The 26,944-nt window shown below is 47.8% G+C and overlaps 2 protein-coding genes across 5 annotated transcripts in view; both read right to left on the bottom strand.

The window, feature by feature from the left end:
• The window catches only part of sema3c (sema domain, immunoglobulin domain (Ig), short basic domain, secreted, (semaphorin) 3C), a 23,126-nt gene extending 3,664 nt beyond the window's left edge, over positions 1-19,462 (bottom strand). For 2 of the 3 annotated variants that reach the window (XR_015099207.1, XM_086103069.1), the window contains exons 1-13: positions 19,422-19,462; positions 15,452-15,551; positions 12,663-12,826; positions 5,039-5,199; positions 4,478-4,540; positions 2,827-2,946; positions 2,486-2,576; positions 2,277-2,396; positions 2,060-2,202; positions 1,870-1,984; positions 1,425-1,494; positions 683-827; positions 368-590 (exon numbers count right to left, since the gene is read on the bottom strand). Coding sequence is in view for 2 of the 3 variants with exons in the window: in XM_086103069.1 (XP_085959195.1) it covers positions 368-590; positions 683-827; positions 1,425-1,494; positions 1,870-1,984; positions 2,060-2,202; positions 2,277-2,396; positions 2,486-2,576; positions 2,827-2,946; positions 4,478-4,540; positions 5,039-5,199; positions 12,663-12,801 (1,390 nt within the window). In the remaining variant the exon portion in view is untranslated. Of the gene's footprint in view, positions 1-367; positions 591-682; positions 828-1,424; positions 1,495-1,869; positions 1,985-2,059; positions 2,203-2,276; positions 2,397-2,485; positions 2,577-2,826; positions 2,947-4,477; positions 4,541-5,038; positions 5,200-12,662; positions 12,827-14,461; positions 14,682-15,451; positions 15,552-19,421 lie in introns of those variants that run through there. The other variant, XM_086103070.1, reaches the window with a different exon arrangement.
• Positions 19,441-26,944, bottom strand: fam180a (family with sequence similarity 180 member A). Of its 2 annotated transcripts, XR_015099208.1 has the most exons (5): positions 21,490-26,944; positions 20,943-21,040; positions 20,498-20,826; positions 19,599-19,693; positions 19,441-19,489 (listed from the first exon to the last, which is right to left on the bottom strand). XR_015099208.1 is itself a non-coding variant. In XM_086103074.1 (3 exons), exons 1-3 carry the CDS (start codon positions 21,632-21,634, stop codon positions 20,500-20,502), a joined length of 570 nt encoding a protein of 189 aa, XP_085959200.1. In that variant the 5' UTR covers positions 21,635-26,944; the 3' UTR covers positions 20,072-20,499. The 2 variants fall into 2 exon arrangements, 1 of the variants encoding a protein (XP_085959200.1); XM_086103074.1 differs by lacking the exons at positions 19,441-19,489; positions 19,599-19,693 and having other exon boundaries at positions 20,072-20,826.

Here is a 26,944-nt window from a genome sequence, read left to right as displayed (position 1 = left end):
CTGCGGAAAGAAGAGCTCGGTTACCGCCGGCGGCCAAAAGGAAGCGCGCCTGCCGTTGGATCATTTACGCGCCGCCGGGAGCTGGCCGCCGCTCAAGAATCCGGCCTGAAGAAACAAAGCGGCCGCCTGCCGTATCAAACAGCGGGGAAGCGTGGACGGACAAAAGGGCGTCGCCGTCCTCGCTTCACATGCTCGCCTCTCTTTGTTTGCTTTTCCATACGCCTTAGGCAAGGACAAGAGACGCCTTTTTTTTTTTTTTTTTAAAGGGGGGTTAAAATTTGAGAATAAATGTAACTTTGTAAAATGACAAGTATTTGCCCCAAAACAATAATTCGGAAAGTTCTGGGTCAAAGTGGTAAGTTCCTACCGGTTCCCAGGAAGAGGACTTGGTAGTTTCCGTCAGCGGCGGCCACCTGGTCCACGGCCACCGCCGTGTACTTGTAGTCGGCGCCGGTGCGGACCACCAGGGGTCTCCTTCCCACCGGGTAGATGGGGTTGAACATGACCGGGTGGTTGCGCACAAAGTTCACCACGTCGTCCGGGAATTCTTTGGTGGTGCGGATGTCCGGCGTGAAAGCTCCACCGGGGCACTGGTGAAAGACAGGCAAACATTTTCCAGTTTTCGGACAAACCTGCGGGGAAATCGGACACAAATAATGAAAGCAAATGGGCGGCGGCTCACCGTTCCGGGTCTGGGGTACGGGATGCGTCCCTGGAAGGCCACCCACTGGAAGTTGGGTCCATCTCGATGAGCGAAGGGCCCGTTGAAGACGGTGAGGATGTCGGCCATGTTGTACACGCACACCGCCGAGCCTTTGAAGACGGAGCTGGGGGAGATGGAGGGTCTCACACCGCGTTTTCATTTCAATCCAAGCCTCGGCGCGCGGCGGGGAACAGAAGTGGATTTGGCCAATAAGCGAGACGTCGAGCACGCCGACTCCATTAGGCATGAAAACACGCGGATCAGGTGACGCGGTCCTGACGATTGGCCACGCTGAAACGCGAGCCGCTCAGACAGAAGCAATCAAAACCGCACCAGTCAAGCAAAGCGGCAACAAGTATTTAAAATATACGATATATATTATTCAGTGCTACGATGAAAATTATATATAGAATCCTGATTCATTTTCATCCAAGACTTTTTCGGTACCCCCCCATAATCAAATGAAGTTTCAAATCCAGTTTGCAAAAACTGGATTTGAAAAAAGAGGCTTCGAGGTATCTTTTCTCATCACAAAGTAGCATGAAAAAAAAATGTTGAGCAAATTGCGGCACTAATACAACTTTGCAGTCATTTTGCGGAAATGACCACAAAACCAGAATTAGGGATGCTCGGCAATACATAATGACGACGTTGTGCTGTGGGGGAGCTCCTTTATGCGGAACGTTCCGCTCGACGTAAAAGAGCGAGCGTCGTCTTTTACCTCGTGGACGTGAAGACTCCGAACACCAGCAGGCCTTTGGGATGCTCGCTTTCCAGCAAAAACACACTTTCTGCAGGGAGCAAACATAAAAACATCTTCCTCGGGCTGGAATCGGTGCCAAAAATCTGCAAAAAGCTCACGCCGGTTTGACGCACGCGTGTGTGGTTTGCAATAACCCGTACAAAGTTTCAAGCCAGTCAAAGAGCAAACGTTACGGTCGACGTTAAGTGCTGGACTCCCAAAAATGTTGGCGAGACCTAAAAATAATAAAATGTTTCTAAACCAAAAATCAATGGATGAAATACTAAATATCTTTAGCATAATTGCCTACATCATTTTTTTTTTTTAAATAAGTGACAGTAAGATAAAAATGACCGAAATGATGCAATTACGATGTAGAAATAAATGCCGGTCCCATTTCTTGATTTGATTCCATCCAACTCACCCAGCTCGTCAAAGTGCGTCTCTGTGCCGTCCTCCTCCAGAACGGAGCAAACCATGCGCGCCTTGAGGTAGGTGGTCCACTTGTTGACCAGACTGCGTTGGCCTCCGATGTCGCTCTGCAGGCGAACCGGACCAAGACGCGTTTGATCGGATTCCACTTATCCGAGAAGGAACTCGAAGGCCCCACTTACTGGACAGACTCGCGCCACCATGCTGTGGATGTTCCTGGTGTTGCCATTGTTGTCCGTCAGCCTCTCGCGGAAGAAGAAGTACAGTTTGGCGTCATTGGGGTCCGTCCCGTCCGGGATCAGGTGGGCGTCCACGAAGATGGGTTCTGATTCAAGAAACACCAACGATGAATAAATGAATGGACACTCTTCGGATTGCGAGGCGTCCCGCCCGGCGTACCGCTAAGCCACTTGGAATTGTGCTGGTCGGTGCGTACGGCGTTTCTCTTGGTGAGGCTGCGGAAGATGGCCGCGTCCGTGCCCATGAAGTCAATGTACATGCCAGAGAACAACTCCTGGTCTAAAACCACGACAAACTTGGCCGTTAAGAGGGCACCGATGATGTGCAAAATCCTTTTTTTTTTTTTTTTTGCGTGTGTCACGACCTACTGAGCATTATGGAGACGGTGTTGACCCGCGGGTTGAAGGAGCACCTCCCTTTTCCCGACTCGGACCTGGAGTCAATGTGAAATGTTTGTTCCTGTCGCAAAGAGAGGAGGGAGGACGCGATAAATCTCATACAAATGACTCGTTGAGCAGTTTGTTTTTGTCTTGACAGAAAGCTGCAGAACAAATCAAATCTTCGCCTTGAGCCCCCAAATCCCCGCCGACGCGCCCTGGGAACGGCGGCCGGCTTGGTTGCCGCGGTAACAACCAGCACCATCTGCTGTCTCCCATCAAAGTGACGCAAGGATTGGCGGCTGAAAGACTTTTTCTTTTTTCTTTCTTACCTCCGGCCGGCGCCCCCTGTTGACGTAGACGCAGACGGGGCTGTAGGCGCCGCTGCCGCACACGAAGAGGTGCGTTCGGTTGTACGGCTGCACCACCCGGACGAAGTTGCCGCAGCCGTGCTGTAAAATGACAAACGGAAGAATCTGCCAAAACTGCCGTTTTGCTGTGGGATGACTTGTACGTCCATTTTTTGTCAAAGCGAAAAGTCAGCCGAGCGATAATTTCTTCTCTAAAGGCACTCCTGAATATATTACAAAAAAAAGACACAAGGCTCTGAAATCGTATGACATTGCAGGCAATTTGAGGTCTAGGATACATCTTTTTTCCCATCTACTGAATGCAAAGAAGCATCCAAATTGGCTCGATGAAGGGGCGTGGCACCATTTGAGCAAACAATTTATGGTCCTTGCGATGTTTTGTCATGAATCATGAAAACGATGTGATGTTTTCATGACTCAGTTCGTGCGTGCCACTTTCTTGGCCTGCTTGAGTGCTTTTATAAATCTGGCTTCCAGAACAGCGTTCCATCTCGTCCAAGATCCACTCAACTTTATCAGGGAAGCGGAGCCTTGTATCAGGAAGTGTGTGTGCGTGTGTATGAGAGAGAACGGGGTTAAGAATCCCAAGCACAAGCAGCCAAGTTGAATATTCCGGCGGTCGGACATGGAAAAAATGAGGGCTGAAAAATGAGAAAGCGGGCGGAGCGTGCGAGAAAACGAGGGGATTAAACGGACGCTGCGATCCAGAGCGCCGCCGCGCCAAATATTTGCGGCAGCGCTTCTCCCGCGTCCAGCTGCAGTCATACAGGAGGTGACGGAGGGAGGAGCGGAAAATTAGCCCCAACGCGTGTTGCCTCCTTTACTTGTCTGAAAGATTTTCCCACTTTGCTGCGCTTGTCGAGCCAATTGAGGCCGAGTGGAGACGGAGGAGGATCGTCGGGATTCATTAAATTTTGGCGATGTGGAGGCTTCGATTTCCCCGGTCGGCCTCCCACACGCCTCGCCCGGATGACCCTGCGGACATCTGCCTCCGGACACATGTGGACGCACCCGAGACGGACAAGCAGATGAGGCAGAAAAAGGAAGCAAGTCCCAGGGGGCAAAGTCCTGACGCACTCCCAAAGATAAATCCGACAACAGCTGAGGGAGATATTGGCGCACCGAGAAAGAAAAAAAAAATGACGTCAAGACCTTCTTCACTTGTTGTTAATCATAAGAATTGCAAAAAACAAATACAAGGAAAAAATGTGAGGAGTAAATGAACAATCAAAAACATGCAAGGAGCAGATGTTAGGTTGAACTAAAAGAACGCCGAAAAAATAACATGGCAACTTAATATTTTTAAAACAACAGAAAACTCTGATATTCAGCCACCAAGATTTTCGGATGAAATTGTGACAATGAAAATTTTGAAGTAACATGCACAACTAATGCATGCAACTCCGAACCAACAGAGGGCAGCACTTCATGGGACAATCTGACTTGAAAAAGGAGCAAATCTATGTTACTGGGCATCCAAAAAGTTCTGCTGTGTTCAGAGTCTGCTCATTTATGTCTGGCAAGCATCAACAAAAAGTTGGACAACTGGGGACATCACTTATGACAACTTCTGAGTGTGACGAACATTGAGAGAATTCGGAGGCTAATTTACCGTGGGGTCTTTTCCCGCCATTTGGCATTCCTCGATCTTGCTTGTCGACGCCGGCCAAAACACCTGCAAAACAACATAAGAAGCTGATTAATGGCGGGACACGGTGGCAGCAGACGTTCATGAATATGCAAATGAGAAGCTTTGATGAAATGAAAGGGCCCCAACACATGTTGAGGGGAAGGAAAAGGTGGCGCTCCGTGAACGCACCCCGCAATTTGCGCCGGGCGGGGAGGTTGTACGTACGTGTGTGTGTCTGGGGGGGTGTGCGGAGGGGAGGGGGAAACGGAACGCTTTTCCATCTGTTAATGCGCCTCGCGTTGTCAATTACGCTCGTCGAGAGCTCCCTCGGCGAAGCGCTCGGGTGCTTCAATGGCACCTTTGGATCGCCCCAAACGCTTGTTCAACATGTTCACCATTTGCATAATATCACTGCAGAATTTTCAGCGTCGCCGTGTTAACACAAAGACACGCCGCGTTTTGTCAGGTGGGATCATGCAAACAAAATACGGACGTAAAAACGTATAGAAATGCACACTGGAAATAAAATATGAAGAGGTGGACCTTTTGCGTGGCATGTGTGATGTTGTTGATGTCCATCGAGAGCACGTGGTCCTTGCAGCCCACGTACATCCGGTCCTGGTCCTCATCCACGTGCAGGATGCGGTAGTCCATGGGCTTGTCCGACAGCGCGCAGTGCTCCAACGAGGCGCCGTTCTGCAGCTCTGTCGTTCAAGGATATTCAAACAAAAAAATACAAGACTTGATCAGCGAAATAAGTCATGGTTAAAAGGTGATACAAATGTGAAAGTTCTTGATTACAGAGTTAGTCCTTTGGAATCACAGCATGCATCTCGTTTGGAACTTTTTTCGGAATAAAAAAAAAATAATAATAATGGAATGCTCCCAATTTGCAAAAGTCAAGAGTACCTAAGAATGAGCTCAGAAGTGCAACACGGAATTAATTGGAGCCAATTTTTGCCCTCATGGTACAACCACTTAGACAACCAATGATTGGACTCCAAAATAACAATCTGGATCTTTTCAGGACAAAAACTGGTTGCGGGTAATCTTTAGCTGCAAAATCTAAGGGGAAGAAAGCAACCCATTCCTAAAATTCTCAAAATATCGGTCTTCAAATTTGTATCCCGAATGTCCAGCCATGCCTTATTGAGCCGACTCAAAACTCAGCTTCTATTATTTTCATTCACTTCCAGTCGAGTCCATAGCAGTGACTTGGTGGCTGCGCGTTAGCGAGGTTACAGTAGGAAAACGTCTCTTATCATTAAAGGCGGCCATTGTTCACACGCCGAGTAAACATTCCCAGACCAGCTACTTCCAGGCTATTGGCTCCAGAGATAAAGCACTCTTCAGCCGGCTGCATCATGAATATTCATGTCTGCTTCAATCAGAACGCCGAGAGCGGCGCATAGGGAGGCTCTCATGTGCAACAAACGGCCCTTTCCAAAGACTGTTTTGGGAGAAGTCACCTTTTTGTTTTATTTTGAAGTGGCCCTGATGGCGAATGGTTGTTTGGGGTTGCCGAAGTTTGAAGTGTTTCCATTTGGAATGCTTTCCCACAACTCCTTGCGCACCACGTACAAGAAATTTGGGAGGCAGTAGAAGTCACCCCAAAAAGGCTCAAGAAACCAGACCAGAAAGAACACGGGGGGGGGGGGGGGGGGGTCTGGCATGTTACTTGAAAGTGGCCATTTTAGGCTTATCGTGGCAATTTTCATGCAAATGCGCGGCAAGGATTGATATGCTGGTTTTGAGGAACGGGCCAAGGACCGCTTGCAGTTGCGATGGTGAAACACACACAAGAAAGATACATGCTTCTTCTTTACCTGCCTTTGGACCGCAAAGCAAAGTCATCCCATCTGGCCCTCAACAGTAAAACGGCACATTAACTTCAAACAGATGAGGCGAATATTATCCTTCCGTTAAAAAGAAAAAGGCTCGGCCATGCCAGGGGGTGAGCGAGTCTCGCTAAATTGAAAACACACAGGAGGGAGAATTGTGCCAAGTCACCGTTTCATCTCCGACACGCTCCGAGGACGCCCTCCTTGACTTGACCCCCGCCCCCCACACACACACACTCCCCTCACATTTGCCTGCGGCCATGCGAACATGACAAGGAATGCTTGAGGATGTTCAGCTCCATCCATGGCGTCATAAATCCCGCAGGAACGGAGCCGATTCCTCCACAAGCCCCAAAGGAATGCCGGTGAAACCGAGATTGGGCATTTTGTGGTGATGTTGTCGAGAGAGCCTCGCCAAAATGGGCACCCGCAAGCTATCGTTTCAAGGCTCGGTTAGAAATGTCATCCATGTGCGGGAAGCCATTCAAAGGGAATAAGGGGGCGGCAGGGTGTCCACAAAGTCGAGTCCGAGTTTTCTGGTCGGACAAGGAGATGATTTTTGTTTTGCTTTTCGTGGCGTGCGAGCCCCTCTCCGGCCCACGTGTTGCTCCGTTAGTCGAGCAAGTTGGGATCACGCAAGGCGGCCGCGGGAGGGAAATACCATAAAAGCCAAAGACGGGAGGAGAGGGGACAGAACAAATCAAGAGGAAGTAGGCCATACAGCATCTGACAGTTGGAGGCTTTTCTATTATGCATGCGGGCAGGTGGGACTTTGACCCCTCGGTGAAATGCCGCGTTAATAAAATCCGAGAGGATCTGATGCAGCGGCGCCCGCAGCGGGGTGAGCGGAAAGGACAAGTGTACACACACACACCCCGGCCCCCGCCTGTGTTTGGAAGTCATGGTCGGATAAAAGGTCTTTTGTTGGAACACCCCCTCGCTCCCCCAATAATCACGGAACTCATGTCATGTGCATTTCTTTTATTTATATATTTATTCTTTTTTTTACATCTTGGGGTATCATGTTCCGATTTTTTTTAAAGTTAAAAAAAGGAGAAGAAAAACATCCCCAAATATATAATTGAAAGCAAGAAAGCTATTTAAAATGTAAACATGAAAAAAGAGCCTCATCCAAAAGGACAATCCAAAATATTACAGGAGCAAAATATATTCAATACATGTATCAAAGTTAAAAAAAAAGTATATACTGTATATATATATATATATATATATATATATATATATTAGTTGTTATTTTTAACTTGGATTTTTAGCATGAAGTTACTTTTCCAAGCACATGAGAATCTTGGTGGCCATCCACAGATTAAAATAAAAATAAATCAAGGACAAAAACGGCCCTGTTTGATGTTGATCCAGAAGTGATCCAAAGTGCACTGCTGGAAGCAAAGAATTTCTCTATAAGACACCGACAAGACAAACTTTGGGGCTTTTAAAGTTTTACGACGCGCCCCATCTTCAACAGTCCCCAAAAAGGGCAACCTTGTTTGGAGACTTGAAGTTTTGAGCATCCTGTGGTCAAGTGGAAATTGGCGTCCGTGTAGCTCACAACAGAAAGTGAGCCGCTTTTATTGCGGAGACGCAGCGAGAACGCCTTCCCAAAATCTGTCCGGACTTTAACGGGAGGATTCCAAACAAGTCTGAGTGATCAAACGGCCAGGCGCGGCCGTGCTGGTAAACAACCGACTTTGAAACCGTCGGCATGTCCATAAAAGAGCAAGTTTGTGGGCTGAACGCTGGAGGTGAATCGAGTGCAGCTTTTGGAGCGCTCCACCATGTTCAGTCGAGGTCAGAAGATGAATCTTGTGGAATTTTGGTGTCAAGGAAGGCGAGTTCTATTGAGACCAAAGTCGGAATTCGCTGCAGTCAGGTGGCACTTTGGTGCCAACAACTGTGTTGAAGCCAGGAGAGGAGTTTCATTTGGATAAAATAGTGCTTTGCTGCCTTCAGCTTAAAAGCACTGGGGCTGGCCCAATTCCAGACCAGATCGGTGCCAAGTCCTGGACGAAAAAAAAAAAAAAGCCTAGTGGATTTTCGTCTTTGGGATTTGGATGACTGGGAAGGGGGATGATATTCATCCCGACAGGCACTCAAGAGATACAAACTTGAGAAAAAGAAAAAAAGCGGCCGCACCAGTCAACTCTTGGCACGTGGCGTGATTGGACACACGCTAAGGGGACCACCCAGAAAGTCTGGCGTCGGGCTTGGACATGGACGGCATTCCCAGGAAGGTGAACCGAGCGCACCGTCATGCCAAAAACGTCTTCATTCATCACCATCCTGCTTGATGGCGGCGGCCAACTGTCAAGAAGCAAATGCAGGTACAGATTCCAAAATGCTCATGCAATTTCCATTTAACCCGCTGCAGAGTTTCTTGAAATTTTGAGCTGCGGTTGGAGATGGAAGGAATCAAAGAGAGTAGAAAACTTTGACAGACACTTTTGGCTTATTATTGACATTGCTCGACTTTAAACCCTTCAATGTTGAAACGACACCAGTTAGGAAGCCGATGTTCGTAACATTTTGAAGCTACCTCATCGTCATCTAAAGTTACCCGTGTCGTAATTACGTCCGACTTGTTGACTTTAAATGGAAGATTCCGGAGCCCTGCAAGTAAAGCGAGGCCTGGAGTGTGTCCCCATCGAGCGACAGCCCCCCCCCCCCCCCCCCCCAACACCTCTGATGTTATGAAGGAAGCGTTCCGAGCTGACCTGCTAACGTGTCGGCTAGGATTCCCACTTGGCTGAAACACGAAGCCAGCAAGCCAGCCAGTTGGCACCCCAATTAGCACCCGGGTCGAGCGCCCGACCCCCCCCCCCCCGCCCCTGCGACACGAGTGAGCGGCTTTTCCCAGTGGATATGTCTACGAGTCACAAGGGGGACGTGAAAAATCTGAAGCGCAACCCGCCTAAATGAGGCGAACGAGGTCGCCGAGGGTCAAAGCCGGTTGCGCGGCTGCCGCGCGTCGCTTCAATTTGGCTTTCGGCAAATTTGTCTTGGAGCACATGTCGCGCTTCTGCTTTGAAAGCAGTCGTCAAGTCGAGTCATAAAGTGTTGATTTGCAAGCGTGGAGAAAAGGCACTGACGCAGATGGGGGACAAAGTGAAAACAAATGGGCATTTGTTCCGTAAGAACCGAGTTCGAGTCATTTTCCTGCCACTTTGCCATCAAGATAAACTAAGAAAATGATCTCTGGCCATAGAAAAATGCCTTCAGAGACTGTCGAATGTTCAGCTTGATTTAAAAAAAAAAAAAAACAACAACTATTCAGTCCATTCATGAATTTAAAATAACAATGAGACTGAAATGACGTATTCTTAAAAGTACGTTTTTGGGGACTTAGCACGTAAAAAAAAAAAAAAAAAAAGAGTCCAATGTCTATAAAACACGTTAAAGCGGCCTTGCGACCCAACGCCGCATCTCCACAAAGTTTGTCTGCGCATCTTTGCCGACAGCTTTGACAGTCGTGTGTTTTCTTGGGCCAACTGGGCAATCCCTCAGCATCAGCGCGACACCCCCGCCAGCGCTTTTATGACGCTGACCATTTGTGGATGCGCAATGTGAAACGCAGGAGCGAGACGACGCCGGCGTCCAAGGTCGGGGCCCCGCCAGCCTCTCGACCTTTGACCTTCGCTGCCGAGCTCCTGGGAGCTGCGCGCGCCGCCCCCCCGAGGCTAACGTCTCGGTAACGGGATGATCGCTCATCCGCTCGTCCGTTTCAAGTCATGGCGCACACGGGAGGGAGGAGACGCTGGCTCCTGCCTCGTGTTGTGCTTGCATCTGAGAACGTTGTGTTGCCAGAGGCCACTTTTATGAGCAGACTCCCTGTACGAGTATCCTCGTTTCTTCTGTTTCATGCAATTTCGAGACTTTTAAATCTGTTTAGGGGCAGCATGATGAAAAAAAAAAGATTTTAAAATATAGGAGATTGTTGTTCTCTGTCGGATAGAAGCAGTTCTTGCTTGAATTTCCTTCAGGCTCTTTAATGATACAGATAATAGTTGCGGGCAGCTCTCGAGTGTTTTCGCAGTACGAGTGATACTGGAAATGCTTGTCAAATGGAGGACACATGCGGGTAGAATGAGGCCTGCACCAAAACCATTCCGAGGCTAAGTCAGGATGTAAGTCATTAAAATTTGGGACTGTTCAAGTTTCGCTGGTAAAGGGCGCGCCGGCGGAGTGACTCAGCGCAAAGATGTTTGCCACCAATCAGCTGAAGGAAGGCACATTCGGCCGACCTGGAAACTTTCAGTTCCTTCCCGCGCTTCCTTCTACGACTGACATCTATCCCCGTGGTGACAACATTCTCCTCCAAATGAGGCTTGCGCGGTGAAAAAAACCGAAGTGGAAGCTAGCAGTGTAATCAATCAGTCCGCGTGTCCGCCCAGCAGGTGAACTTTGGATTTTAAAATAAACATTCCTCGATTTGGGGAGCAGCTTACAGTGAGATCGCTCACAGGATGAAATGATCTGAATCGTAAACACGCACCGCCGGGCCCACCGATTTCTTAACCAACCTGAAATTCCCACAAATGTCAACTTCCACCGTTGCTCGATGGAAGCGTCAGACGAGGAAAGGAATGGCACCGATTGGCTGGAAACTTCTCCTTAGACATGACCAGTCGATGGAAAGTGTCTCATCGAGTTCTGTCTTGATATCCGACAGGAATTTCTGCCTGAAGCGTGCGCTTGAGGCTCGCTCTGGGCTATTTTCCTAGCTTGCTTTCTTCTGGAATTTTGGGGGGCACCTGCTGGGTGGCCAGCAAAGATCTGCCCCCACATTTTCTGGATGGTTGTTCGTTATTATAGTCTGGAAGTTACTCAGGGAAAATAATCAATAAATGAGGCGTTCTCCCGCTCCGAAATATCCTCCCGACTGACACCCGATCGGCCCCGAGGCGGCTTCGGTTGCCCACGGGACCTTTGGCACCCCCCCCCCCCCCCCCCCCCCGCTGAGAACTTGCTGCCTCCGACATTCTTTCGCTCTTCTCGCCGTGCATACTCAAGGCTTCCTGTCGTGGCACCGCCAAGCCACAATTGAAGCCGCACAATAAACGCGGCGAAGCCAAATAATCGAGTGCGCCATCGCAACTAAAGGCGACGCGGTGATTTAGCGTTAGCGGGTGTCAAAAGATGATTGAGATCTGCGTTTGCGTCTCAGCGTCATCTACGCGACGCGCCATCGCTGCCGATTGATAAAACCAACAGCATGTGTGGCGTCTGTATTTCCACACCAACTTCACACATGCCGAGGTAATTAAACACAGCGCTACCGTGCAGGCATCTCACACTAAACAGAAGCAGGCTCGGTGCTCGCTAGCGCTTTGTTTGAATCCCAACTTTGAGGCGGGCAATCCCACCGAGACGCAAACCGACACCGTCCGCAAAATGAAGAGCTGGACTGTAAATCGTAACATGACGTTTGCTGAGATGAGAAGGACAAAAACGCGAACGTGGGTGCACCTCAAAGGACGAACAAAGGCTGTAAACAACCTCAACAGGTGGCGCTACAACGTTTTGACAAACAGGAGATGGTAGCCAATCAGAGGCCTGCAGGAAGTCATTTTGGGAAAAAGGAGGGGAATAATTCTTCGCGAAAAAAATGCAATATAAAGAAGACTAATCTACCGCAATAGGATGAAATAGAAACAAAGAAAGGGAATTGTACAATTTCAAGAAAATTATGAAGGACAGGAGGTTTACACTTTAAAAAAATTCTGCGATGCTAAAATATATATAGTTCGAAAACTATAAAAAAGCAGATTTAAAAAAATATATATGAAAACACATACATACAACAATTATATTCATATCGAATAAAAATACTTTAAAGTAGTCAAATGACCTTGTACAACAACAACAAAAAAAGCAACACCACATTTCAAAATGAACTTTCCCAAACTTACTTGATGGCACTTTGAGACTCGAGCTGACCCTCAAAGGCCCTCGTTTCAAACATTCACACGACAATTCTACATCTGGGAAATGAAATAAAACAAAAGCGCGGCGAGCCGAGAGGATTAAAATTTAACGAGCAGCAGGTTGCCGAGGTTTCTCTCTCGGCGGGATTCCAATGGACTCTCCCAGTCCGAATCGTACGATAAGAAACAGATCGAGCCGGAGAAATCCACAGCAGACTGTTTGCATTAAAGCCCCCCAGGCTGTGTACTCTCGCTACTAATGAATCCGCGAGCTGTGTACTCGACTAATGAAGGCACCGCGGGGGCTTGCACCGGCGTGCCAGTAAACACGCGGCGGCGACGCAGACTCATTAAAGCGCAAAAGGCATTCATCTTTGATGCGCTTACCGTCAAACGAGAGGAAGACTCGGGGCAGCGGCTGAGGAAGGCCGCCGACGCCCTCGGAGAAGCGGCTCACCAGAAGGGCAAGGAGAAGAAGGGGCGGCATGCCCACCGCCGACTTGGCCGGTGCAGCTGACCGGCTCATGACTGACGGGACGGGACGGCACCGCCTGAAAGGGGAGACGCAACACTGGAGTTAGAACTACAAATCACCTCCACCAAGTCAACAACAACCAAAAAAAAAATAAAAGTGGGAACCCACATGACTTATGCAGATGTAGTCATTTTTATGTTTAATATTTTTGAAAAAGGAATATTTTCATTATTTATGTCTTGAAAACCGTTTTCCATCCGAGACTTTCAACTCAGTTGTTTTAGTGTCTTTTTTTAAATTTTATTTAACACGAAATTGTCAGTTTTCCATTCCGTATCTTTGCACAGGCGCCTCCCTGAAAAATGGATGAAGTAAACCCTCATTCTTCGTCCAGACGTTAATTATTGATCGGCGGCAGGTAGCCGACTGTAGCGCCGGTGGGGCTCGAGCAAACTCAAAGCCTCTTACGGCCATAAAAAAAATATTGTTCTTACAAGCAGGTGGATCTCTGCTCTCATGGCTTATGCATGCACGCTGAAACATTGATGATTGCCACGCTGCAACAAGGCAATGAAACCTTTAGTGCACTTTGTGCACCCCAAAATATATATATATAAAAAAGTATCGAGAACGACACGCCTCCATCAATAAAAATCTTCAATTCAAGTGTAGGGAAACACTTTGGGGAATTTTCTGCTCCCAGTGCACCAAGCGAGACCGGTTGGATGGGGTCAGTGCGGAAAAACAATTCAAGTGGCAAAAATTAAAATCTGAAAAAGGTGCATGCAGCTTTCAATGACGAGGATCTTTCCAGCGGACCCGTACATATTTCCAGGTCACTATTTTGGTCATTCACCTTTTCACAGATTGTTTTTTTGGAAACTACCCTCCGTCATCCTTCTGTACCCGAGTCATTACTCACGCGTTTGATGTTTCTTTCAGTAAATTTGCAGATTTTGGCTATTTTTGGTCGGGCTCCGACTCATATTACGATAATTCGAATAACATCGTAATTGCTCGTGATAAATGAAACATTATTATGAGCCATTTTCTGGACAATTTCACGTCTACTGGCAAAAAAACCAAAACAATCAAAAAATAAAAAAATGAACCCGCTTCAGCGACCAAATAACGGTTTCCACAAAGCTCATCGTCGCACGCTGGCCTCCGAAAGTCATTGTTGCCAGTTGTCCAAACTCGATCACGTTCCGAGCCTCCCCAACATCTGCTCAACCGGCGCGGAGAATTGCTGGCCGCTGAAATTCCCGCAGCTGCTCAAGTCATCTCCCCGACATCCCGTCATGCGTGCAACGCTCCTTGAACCTGACCCGGACCCCCGCCTATCCACACCTCAGGACATCCAAAGTGCCAAGATCCAGGAATTCCAGAATGCCGCTGCAGAATAGCCGAGATGAAGCAGTTAGCGATCCACACGGCAGCCTAAAAACTTCCTAACAAGACATCACGCCTCGCTGTCTGCCTTTCCTGAAATATTCCGCCATCATAAAAATAGCTGAGTGGACGACAGAGTTGCAACGGGTTGCTCAATCTGTCCTGTGTGTTGGCGCACCACACCCAGCGACGCTGACAGCAGATGTTCATATTCGGAGTATTTGGAACATTCCGGCTCCTGATAAGCTCCCCTAAAGTTAAGGCAAAGTTGATAAGATGCAGTGGGAACGTCACACAAATGCATGAGAGGAGAGTTCACCTGATGATGCCTTCCACCTGATCCTGAATCGAGAAGGATCGCAGTGTGACACGCGCAGATTTCAGAAGCGGCCGCCCACACTGCTAATCCAGGTGAAGACAAGAGAAGCCGAATGGTAAACGGGTAGGTTTAAAAAAAAAAGAGAAAAAAGTATCTCAGCACTTCCCGGGACTCGGCGGAGGAAGCTGTTCCGCCTCGCGAGTGGAGTTGACTGAGAGCGGCGAGGAGAGGGAGGAGAGCGGGGAAGAGGCAGCGAGGGGCGGGTGTCCTGTTACGCCAACCCCCCCCCCCCCTCGCTCTTCTTCCTCGCCCCTGTCATTAACAAGACAGCAAACGCGTGAGCTTTACAGCGGGATGAACATTTTGCCAATGAATACTTACACAACATGATTCACGACATGGCCGCTTCAAACGTTTTCTTGCCATTACCCGCGAGAGACGTTTTCTTCGCCTTTTCTCAAATTTCTTTGCCGCGAAATTGCGAGAGGTAACGATAGGATTTGTGCGCCTTCGCCAAGCCGATGCGGGTCGCCCAGTTAACATAACTTCATGGCTTAACTACATCAATTAACTTCCCACCCGCACACCAGTACCGTAAACACTGTGCAGCAAGCCGGGAAAATGACTGTCAAAGTGTAAAAGAGGATACTGCAGGCTAGCCTGGCCTCAACTGTTGGCTGCCTAGACAGGCTGCGGTCCAAAGATTTTTGTGCTGATTTTCGCTGATGGAAATTTTTTTACGCCGCGTTCACACTGCATTCCTGGAAAATGGCTGCTGCATCAGAGGCGTAACAGTCGAGCCAAATGTGCGACGGCAAGCTTCACACATGCCTCCGATACTACATTGGGATTCTTGGCTGCCTCAACAGGCTGTGGCGAATACATTCTTTTGCTCACTATTATTTGGAAACATATTTGGGTTGTGGGCCAGCCCAGATACGAATACGGATGGATTTGTGCTTCTATTCTCAGATTTGGGAGACTACTCACCTGAAAAACACACGTTGGGAACACCAGAGGCGGCGATAAGGCAATGACTCGTTTTGGAATCCTCAAACAGTCTTAAAGTCGTTATCGGACCCCTGGGATGCTGGGAACCAGAGGGATTGAAATGAGATTTTGGTTTGTGGGACACAGTCCAACAAGCAGGTGGCCCTTCATGACATCAGTGAGATCATCTGGTTTTATCTTCGACAACTTGTTCCCTTCGGGTTGGGACTGATTGGGTGTGAATTTTATGATCGCTTTGGATCAATCCTGCCTTCCAGTATGCACGCTGTTTGGGTTTCACTGGCTGAAATTCCTCATGGATGTGGAATGTTCATATCAAGCCTCTTTGCAGCTGTTTTCAAGGGAAAACAAAAGAGATGACCGCAACGGGACCTGCGAAGTTCTGTTTTGAACAAAGACAGCGGCAACTCGCGGACCAAACAAAGCAAAGCGCGGCGACAGAAGCAATTCTTCTTAAAACGTTACTATGTTGGGTTAGACGCGTGAAAAAAAGAGCGGCCAAGGAATCGAATGGCTCGTTGTGCCATAAAAACTCCAAACGGTCACATCTACAAGAGAATTCCATTTCAAATTCAATAGTTTTGCATACTAACAAAATGGTGCCATAAACTTTGTTCGTAGGGCGTCAAAAGTGTTCGTGTCAGCACGCGGCGCAATGGAAACCTGCGAATGTCTCTTGGTCAAAGTAAGTCACACTTGGACTGTCATTCCAGCGGCGGGCTTTCATAAACTGCACTCCACTCACTTAAAGACATCGCTTTGATGCATCCGCCCAGAGGAAAAAAAAATAAAAATATTTTACCAGGTTGAATAATCAAAAACAGACTACCGCGGCGTCATCAGTGGTGTTTTTTCTCTCTCTCTCTCTTTTTTTTTTTTAACGACATAACAGATGTAGATGTAGTCAGCCCAGAGTGGCTTTGCAGATGCGCAAGATTGATGCTTCAATCCCCACACCGGAGCTAAATAACCCCCCCCCCCCCCCCGTTCGACTGTCATGTTAAGCTCGCAGGTGGGATCTTCCCGCGCGCTTTGACGGACGCGCCGTTTATGGGTTTTAGTTGCCGCTCTGGCACCCCTGGGGCCTTGCAGTCGGCCCGCGTTCTGCGTCCCCCCCCCCCCGTGGAGCAAATCCTGTGCCAGGCCCATGCGGCATATGGCTTTCATTTTGCATATCATCAAACGCAAACCACGACTGTGTTAGCGGAATAATTTTCACATTTTGTTTTGAGCGTGCGCCATATTTAGATTACATTTGCATTTCAACTCCACCAGCCTGCAATACAGGTCGAAAGAATCGAATGAACGTGCGTCGTGACGAGTATATTCAACGCGGACGTCTATTTTCAGACTTTCGTAGTGTAGCCATGCTGAGTCGTCATTAAGCGGTAGACAGCAATTGTGAGTGAAATTCTGCTTAGGTGGGTTGCGTTTAGACTAATGAAGTAAAGTATTTGCCAACACAGCATGTTTAAAAATTAACCTGAACTTTTGTGCTCTTGTACTTAATTATCTGAACATTTTTAACTCCTAATTTCAATCGCAGGACTTTGATTTTTTTGACAAAAGGTGTCCCTCTGGAATGACGAGACCATTCGTTGGAGACTCTGACGGGAATACTTGAGCATACTGCAGAGCGCCCCTCATCTAATTAGCTCCATTCATTCCTGGGGGGTGAGGGGGGGGGCGGAGTTCACCTCGTTGAGTTAATTAAACAGGCTGGCTTTTACACCGCCCGCTCATTTGCTTAGCACGGGTATTCATTATTGATCGGAACCCCAAGTAATGCTGATTTAATGGTTTAGACTTCTGAAGGAGGGTCAAGTAATCGAGTTAATTGAGAGAGGGCAAAATGACTGATTAATTAAACAACCTGCTGAGTGTAACTCTGTGTCGGACACATTTGAGCAGGGAACCGGAAGATCCCAGAGTGAGCGGTTGTCAGTTGGGTTTGGATATGAGGGATGTTTCACAGACGGCAATCTGGCAGATGAACCTCAGGGAGGGACTCATTTGCGCAGGGTGTCTTCCAGAAGGAAAGCAGGTGACAAAGTTGCGGAGGGAACGGCAGGTTTCAGATCAGGTCGGGGGTATGTTTTATCAAAAGCAACCTGCGGGTTAAACCTCACGGACGGACTAATTTGTGGAGGGTTCCTGGGGGACGTTTCACAGAAGGCGGCGAGGGAATCTCAGGAATGTCCTAATTTGTGGAGGGCGTCTTGCAGAAAGCAAATGAGTCTGCGTCAGACAAACTTGAGGAAGGAGGTTTTGATTTGGAAGGTTTTTGCTCCCGAGGGATGGGGGGGGGGGGGGGGGGGGGGCGGGGGCGGGGTTACAAAAGCCAACCTGGCTGGGGAACCTCATGGACGGGACTAATTTGTAGAGTGTGTCTGGGACATGTTTCAGAGAAGGTATCAAGGTGAGTGAATCTCTGGGGTGGACCCGAGGTTGATGGGTTCCACTCGGGGGGAGTGGAAGGTTCACAAGGGGACGATTCGCAGAAGGAAACCTGGCAAGTGAACCTCAGGGACGGACTCATTTGTGAAAAAGTGTTTGGAGGTTCAGGGATTGAGCGGTTCAGATACGTGGTGAAGTCTGCTCTGACCTGCCACGGGGTCTTTGCTCGTCACCTCCCAGCGGGGACACGTGGGAACCCACTTCACGCATCCGTATCGAATGCCAAGGTCGGTCGGGTAAGGGATACGACTTAACCCTCGCGCCCCGGTCAAAGTCAGTCATTCGTCATGCTTCAGTGGATCACAAGAGCCATCTGGTATTAAGTTTGCATGTCGGGGGCTGCTGCCGCTTGATGTGTTTAAACGGGCAGCAGTGGAGCAAGTGGCAAGACCGGCGCCTACACTCTGGAGGGCCGTAGCCACTTCAGGGCAGACGGTCCTTCTTCGAGGTTTATTTTGGCGCGGCCCACCCGCCTGTCCATCGTCCCATTGAGCTGCCGGCTCGTGTTTAAAGCACACTCTTGGCCAACCGCCGGACGTTTACGTTATCCAGGATGGATGACGCTCCGGCTCCTCGCCTGCATGCCGTGTGTACATTACGCCTTTCTTAGTCTCGGCCAAACTCTTCAGTCCTCATGCTTGTATTGGTAAAAGTTATTCGGTATTAAAAGCACAGACATGGATTGGGGAACAGAGCGTGTATACAAGTCGTAACTGAGCCGGAACGACAGCGTCCCGCAGTGGCTTTGAAAGCTACTTTCAGAAGACTCCTTTGCCGGAAAAGGTTCAGAATCCAGGAGAGGAAGGATCGACACCTCACTTCTCCTGCCCTGCCACTTAGCTGTAACACCCGGTTTGCCAAGCGGACAGCAGTCTCGTTTTGTGAAAGCGCATGGTTGGAGACTTGTGGAACGGCATTTAAAGTCACTTCTGTTTCAATTCCAGGAGCCAACTGATTGCCGATTGACATGTGGAAGGGACGACGGGCATGGTGAACCCTGACCTTGAAATCAGGGCCCTGACTGACTGGAAACACCCACGGAGAATCCGTGAAGAAAGAAAATCCCATCCTGGGGGGAATGCCGTGGCAGTGATAAATTGTACATTTCCCCGTTATCTCCGAGGGATCAGTTTGCGATGGCGCCTGCTGTCAAAAGTGATCAAAGGTAGATCTTATCAGAAGTTGGACTGAGGTGGTCCAGCAATTATACACGCCGAATATCGGGAAGTTTCGCGGAAGGTTAAAGGAACACATTCCCCCTGGCCCACCATTGGACTTTGTTTCTTTCTAAATGCTAATCTGAGGTTATCTCTTGAATTTGGGTTGATATCGCATTTATAAAGAAATTTGCTACGTTGGGTGTAACTTTGTCACGTTGCCAGGTAATTCATTGCGGTATTTCATGTCACACGAAAGTCTTTTTTTATCTGTTTGCAAGTTTTGTCATGAAAAAAACATTTGTTATATTGGAAACAAGTTGAAAAGAACTCACCGGCCACTTGATCAGGGACACAGACCAGCTTGTACTCATGGCAGCATGCTCGCACACTTAAGACGATCCTGTTATGAACAAAGAAAAAACACCATTGAATGCAAAATAACATTTCAAAATGGATCAACGACATTTCGAATGGACTGGAAGTTCAAATGTGAGTCGCAATGAACATACCTACGGTACGGTACTTGGTGCAAGAAATGACTCATTCTCACATGCATCATTGACTGCCGTTGGGATATGCCGCCACCCAGTGGACGAGCAACGCACTGCAGATGAAACACAAGTCGTTTTACAACTTTTTATAAGATTTCTGAACAATATTTATGGGTGATAATAGTATTTAAGTACTGTACGTAAGGGCTTGAAGGTAGCGCTACTAGGGAAAGAAATGCACAGCATAAACTACAGTTTCATTCGACAACAATAACCAACCATAATTCACCGATATTCAAGAACTAAACAAAATCCAATCATTTTGAATGTATTTCTTTGTGAATTAAAAAATGTCAAGTAACAGAATGAAAGAAGAAAAACTAAGAGCCCCTTTGACTCAATAACCACATGGGTGTGCTGTCCCCACATTATAAGAGTGGAAAATTTTAACCTACATAGCATGAGACAGGCAGAAACTCATTCATATTCAGTCGAGTGTGATTGATTTTAATATTTGATAAAACATCCCACAAGTATGAATAGCATCACGCTACACTGTAAAAATATGTATGAAGCACAGATTTTTCACAAAAATTGTGACGCGACCTTCCAGTCAATGATTACGTGTTCTTGTATGATCATTCACGCCCCATGAATATTGCTCAAATATTCCGAATAATCCTTGTCAAAGAAAGACAGGAAATTCCTGTCTTCTCTTTTCATTTCCGTCCTAATCACTCTTTGCTGAGTTGGCGCGCCGCGCCAAATCACTGCACTCGATAAAACAATGAAGAATGTGGAAATACTTGGAACTATCTCACATTACATTTTACAATATCACATGACTGACATATACACCGTAGAAGAAAGCAGCTTTTGAATATCCACTGTAGGCACAAACTAAATGAAAACCACACCCTTAGAAGTCCAGGTCCTTCCGGATGGCCTCGAAGAGGCGGACGAGGGACCGGACCCAGGCCCGGCGCCTCTCTGTGCCGTCTGCCGCCGCCGCCGCGGTCTGGGCGGCATAGACCAGCGTCAACACGGTCCTCTCAAAGTCGGGCGCACTCAGAGGGCGGCGGCGTCCGTCCAGCCGGGCGGACAGACGCAGGACGTCCGGAAGGCTCTTGGGGAGGACGTCGTCGCAGATGAGCTCCAGTACGCGAGCGCCACGGAGGGACGCCAGCTCCGGATCGGGGATGACGAGCGGCTCTCGGACTCGGATTTCCATTCCGGACAACAAAATCTGAATGGACGACAAGGAAATGGATTTAGTGCGACATGAATGTGGCGGGGGACGCGTCGTGAGGAGGGTACACATTCCTGTTCCTCGTGCTGATGATTCCCATGATGTGTGCTAACCTCAAAGAGGAGCTCCACGTCTTCCGCGGATTGCTGGAAGGAAGGATTCAGAAGCCAGGGTGCACCCTGCTTTGGCTGCAACGCCGCTGGGTACAAAGCTGAGCCATCAGGACAACAACCATCATTGAACACGTTAGCGTCGCCGGATGGCCTTATGCCTGCACCGGGGACTTGTGATCCCGGCGGAACCACAAATCGACACTCATGAATACAGCTAAAAGCTTTTTCCACGAAAGAGTACTTCTTTCAGGTTCTAGGGTTTTCATCACCAAATTATCATTGCTCGAGCCTTCAGCGTTGACTTTTGAGGCATATTTATCCCAACTCTGACATTTTGGGGGCACGTGCAACACTTTTGCCACGATTGGGTAACAAATCAAACGTGTCAAGTTGCGTTCGGGTCACGTGACGCCACAAGAGCTTGGCGAGAAATTCAGTGACCGGCGCCAGCATCAACAAAACGCAGACTTTCCAATCGAAAGATTGATTCTGCCGTCTTAAGGTGTAGCTTTTTAAAAGCCGGTAAATATTTACGGGACAGACTCACCTGAGCGAGGGGGTTGCGCGGATGCCAGGGTGCAGAAGAGTAAAACCGCCACGAGCACATCGGAGGCCATCGGGAAGCATCTGCTCACGCGTCCTCCGCCGTATGATCGTCCACCGTCTCGGGTCGCACCAACTCCGATTGTCATCTGGAAGCAATCAGACGTCTGGACCGGACCGGACCAGACGTCCCTCTTTGGCGGGCGCAGCTCACATACTGGCTGACTGACTGGGCCCCAAAGCTTTTGCTTGGCATCATGTCAAACATAGCAAGAAGCCTACTGCTGTAGAATATTCAGAGATTAGGTGTTACCAAACACCACCGCCCCAAAAAGTCCATCCATTAATTAATTTCTTCACTGTTAGCCCAAGAAAAACGAAGCTTTGACTCTATATGGCAGTGAATGAGTTCATCACTTGGATTCAATTGTTTTTTTTTTAAAGATTACAGCATTACAAAGATAAATTATGAATTGTTGTCGATAATCATTAAATTAACATATGACAATTTTAAAAATAAATTTGCCTAATATTAGATTTGAAATGAATCAAATAACCATTTAATGAATCAAAGATTTTAAGATGTAAGTAAAACTGTCCACTGTCCTAAAATCTGCACTAAATCTACCAAACATTTTATTATAAAGTGACTTTTTTTTTTTTTACAATAAATCATTTTATAAACTCAATGCATTTTTTAAATGTAGATGTCAAATTATTTGACCATTATTAGTACCAAGTGGTTCTTAAAATAAATGCAAATTTAAATGAACATCTAATACCTTCCATTGTATTAACATTGACTACTTAGAATAAATCATGACTCAAATGTTTTCGCAGCTGCAGCCCCCCCCCTTTTTTTCTTTCACTCATTGCTGATCCCAGTGAGAACGAAGCCCGCAAAAGACTCTTATCAGGGGTGGCGGGGGGCAGTTGTTGACCAGCGCCTCTTTTTAATTTCCCACAAGAACGTCGGCGGAATATTATCTGCCTTTTAAAAGTCCACGACCAAGGAGGAAATCAGATCTGCTGCGTTTGTTTGTGTTTGTGAGTGTGCGTGCGTGCGTGTGTCATGCTGTTCTGTTCACGGCAATACAAGTAGATATGAAGCCCCCCCCCCCCTCCCACCTTTCATAAGCTTTGAGAGACACAACCGGAGATTACGAGTGGAAAACCAAGTCGAATCCACTCGGACACAAGGAAAGGTCGAGAGGCTCTCTACTCTCATGTCCTCATCTAGGATTCAAGGTCACAGTTTTGTGCGCTGACTATCATCACATTGTAGTGAAATCAGGGAGGGGGGGGACAAATAGCGAATCATGTGACATCACGCACAATGTCTGTAAATATTGCAGGCAGGTTTTGCGCATTTTCTGGCAATGCCTGAGGTCACAGTGACCAGAAGGGGGCAGTGTGGAGACACAGATCCCGATTTAAAAAAAACTGCTGCAGATACAGGCTTTGGCTGGATTGATCATCCTACCCAATCTGTGCTAGTTGCTCTTTTGGAGTGAATGGAAACGCGAGTTGGCGCTTCCTCTCCTCTCCCCCCCAACGCGAGGCCTCGACCCCTCTTCTCAAAGCCAAGTGTCTCGATGGCATCTGATGCCGCCTCCCCGTCAACTCGTCATGTATGGTTGGTAATTAAAAGTCGACGCTTTCAGACAAAGGCGGCGATCGCAAGCAGCCGAAATCAACGGCCGTTCCAAACGGCTGCTGCGTGAAACCTCAGATCCAATCAACATCCCTCTCCTTCAAGGCTACGCTTGCTTTCTTTTTCTTCTTTCCCTCATAGCAAAGCAGTCTGCAATTCAAGATCTGGAAAGCTTCAATAGTTTTCCAAAGGGGAACGTGACATATATTAAAGTAACCCCGCTTTCGAAAGTGCTTATTATTATCATCACTATGTCTGGCGGTAAACAATAACACAAAAACCTTAATTTAAGAGTCATGCATTGACTTTTTCAAAATTATGATCCTTTTTCTCCCCGAGTGCAAAATGATTTGAGGTCTTGCCATTACCAGGCCCAATCGGCCTCGCCGACTGCAGCGTTTTATTTGCACCGGTTATACACTTTGGTGACGACGTAATTAGCTGGAGCCGAGGGTCGTACGCAATTAAACGCAGACGACGACACAAAAATCTCGGCGGGTGCGGGGACGTTTCCGCGAAGGGGGCCGCTCCACCGACTGAGTCATCATTAGCGACTGGACGCTACAAGTGATGAGGCCTTGACAGCCCATTAACTGACGTAAGCCAATGATTCCCCGAGTCGCTAATCAAAGGGGGCGGAAGGACGGAATTAATGAGATAGTGGAGCGGAAGTTGCACAACTTTTGCAGGCTGAATGGAGGGACGGAAGTGGCTTGGACACAAAATTGGCGTAATACAAATCAGGACCGACGTCATCGATGAAAACGGGCGTAAACAAAAAGACGGAGCTAAGCGCTACCGACTGCCATGCTGTTGTCATGGTTACAAGTCCTGAACACAGGTAGACTACCTGACTCCATCCTCACACTCACATGGGGAAATAACTGTCACCTGTAGCGGGCATTTAGCCTGAATAATTGTCCCTGCGGCGCACCCGTGGAAATATGACTTCCCGCATGAATCAAAGGCGCAATATTCCCTTTTTAATGAAGACAAATGAGCAAACCACGTGGCTTGTTAGAGCAACAGAAAAAAGCTCGCCGTCACATGGAATAAATAACTGCCAAGTAACAAATGCTAGTACAAACTTTACACTTGTTTCTGTACTACGGGTGGTGAGCATCGAGGTCGCATTTAATGCCGACGATACATCCCGCGCATTTTTTACCTCAGCCCAGGAACACAAACGGATGACCATATTTCAAGCCCTGCCCGCTCTTGCGTCGCAACAGTCAACACGATAATATTTTCATTAGCGCGCCGATTTGTCTGCCGCCACTTGGATACGAGATTTGTTTCATTTAGCAGGAAGCTGACGAAGGCATTCGGCAAAGCCCAGGAAGCGAGAAGCAAGTCGGGGAAGCATGGGCCGACATATAAATAGGTTTTGTATGGCGCGTAATTGGTGAAGAGAATCTTTACTCCAAGGCCCACCCAGAAACCTTTTTTATTTTTTGGGTCACCACCTGTTTAAATCATTATAAAACTATCGCACCACAGCAGAACAACAACTCAGGAGGGCACAAAGTTAACTGAGAGTTTGACGAGGAAAGTTTTCTAATAGGAAGCCCTGGCGAGGTGACAGCGTCACGCCGGTATGCTTACTTTGCTATAATATGCTAATCACGAGAAACAGGTAGAGTGAAATGCATTCAAAAGTGGCCTCCGTCTACTTGCGACGCATTTCTGACGTCTTGTTAGTCGCATGACTGCGTAGATAAATGGCTCGCCTTGCTTACACGAAAAACATTCAAATCTACCCTTTCCCTCCCGTCCTTCTGTTTCGTAAACATTCATTATCGTGCGAGATGGCGATAAAGGTATGCAACAAGCGAGCCGAGTGCTGTGCGGCAGCCACGATAATCATTAAGTGTACAGTAAGAGGGCCCCCGGAAAGGTTAATAGAGTGCACATGATCTTTTTGTCCCGATAAGACTCAAACCAAATTAGCCTGTCTGCCTGGAGGAGGAGCAGCACGACGGCGGGCAACATACAAGAGGTCATGAAGGGGAGCAAATACAGGAACTACGATCGAAGCTCAAATGACGAGGGACTCGAAAAGGGGAAAAGAGGCTCCATTGTTGCAGATAGATTCCGACACAGATCACAAGAAATGCCAGTTTGACCGGAAACCAAATTAACACCAGAACATGCTAATTGCTGCCATCTGACAGGGATTATTCTAGAGATAGTTTGGATCTGTCTACTTGGTCTTGGCTTTCAGAGTTCAGGGCTATGGACCCAAAAAGCAAAAGCGATGGAGGCCCACTGACGGGTCACCGTAGAGTTCCAGGACTGCTGAGCCTTGAGAATGGAACCTTATCTGGGCGGTTTGCCTTTGGCGCTACCGTTGTCATCAACCAACCCGAAGGTCGCCGGTTCGTCGCCAGCCTACCAATCCGAAGTCTCGCACAGCCTTTTCCATTCAAGATGTAACATCGTAAAACAAGAGAGATGAGCCCCAGTTGCCTCCAATTACCTTCTGCAAATCTTGATCGCATCCTGCCTCACCGAGTTATGATGCGCCGGCCCTTTTACAACCCGATCAATGCCGTGACATACCGCCTGTCTCGTTGGAGGCTCCGTCACTGCGGCTGAATGGCGCGCTCAAATTTGATAAAACAACCATCCGCTCCTCATTAAAACAGCGCTGATGTCCATATTTTCACCACGTGCTTCTTAATCAGACCAATACGGTTTCAAAAAAAAAAAATCCCAATTGTCAGCAAATTCAGCCCCGCAGTGTTTACATCAATGCTAAACACGAGGGGAAACAAATTCACTTTAATTTCTAATTGAAACGTCACCAAGCGGTCTTCTGATTTCTGTTGATTTGTCCCCTGAACCTTTTAGTGGGATTAAGGACACACTCTGAGACCGCCAAGTCAACGTGCCGAATCAAGGAACTAAATCCGCGCCGTGTTGTTTGCCCTTTCCCCGACATGAGCCAGTTGACTTAAGGCCGTGCGCAATCAAATAAAGAAACATCATTTCATTGGTCGGCGCTAAACGGTGGATTTCGCTAGGGTTCGTTTGGCCTCATCCCCCATCTACAAGGAGCATTGGGAGAAAATAAGTTATAGATTAGTCACAGATCACCCATAAGCTCAACTAATGCACACGACATGGTGTCGATAAAAGATGAAGGGAGAGAGGCGGCGGCAAATATGCCCGAAAGGCAATCACGAGTCCATATTAATTATGCTAATGATTTGGATTTGCTACTTCATTAAGCAGCATGTTGAGGCGACTGATCACAATGGAAGTGGCGCTTAATGTGTGGAGCCAGCACACAGCTGCTAATTACAGCATCTGCCAATCACCGCCGAGCGCCTCGCCAGTTTGGTCACCGGCATGACAGCGGCAAAGCCGATGGTTGACCTGGCGACAATCATCGGCCTCCGTAACATTAATTAGCACCTTTTATTCACTCGCGAGGGAAGAGGGCGGGATGACGTTGGATTTAGCGTGTATATTATGTATGCTTCAACTTGATTTTTCTGTGAATAGGCATCTTTGATCATGACAAAAATTATCACAGCATTTTTTTTTTAATGCTACTTGACGAAAAAAAAAAGTCATCCAAATTAGGATGAATTTGTGAACACGGGATTTACAGCGCGAGACTTTTTTTTGGGTGACACTTTCCCGCCTGAAACTATGCGAATGTAAATAATTTTTATGCATGTGTATAATATGATGGAGATTACATGAGGACCGCTTCTGTAGTGACAATCTGGCATTTGCACACTAATTATCGGAGCAGAATCTGAGATGTCAAGCAGGAAGCGTCCAGGGAAGGGGC

The sequence above is a fragment of the Hippocampus guttulatus genome, chromosome 22, assembly GCF_054856545.1.
Source record: "Hippocampus guttulatus isolate MCC_2025c chromosome 22, RoL_Hgut_1.0, whole genome shotgun sequence".
In the NCBI taxonomy this organism is placed as follows: domain Eukaryota; kingdom Metazoa; phylum Chordata; class Actinopteri; order Syngnathiformes; family Syngnathidae; genus Hippocampus; species Hippocampus guttulatus.
The sequence above is the reverse complement of the archived record's forward strand: the minus strand, read 5'-3'. Positions and strand labels throughout refer to the sequence as shown.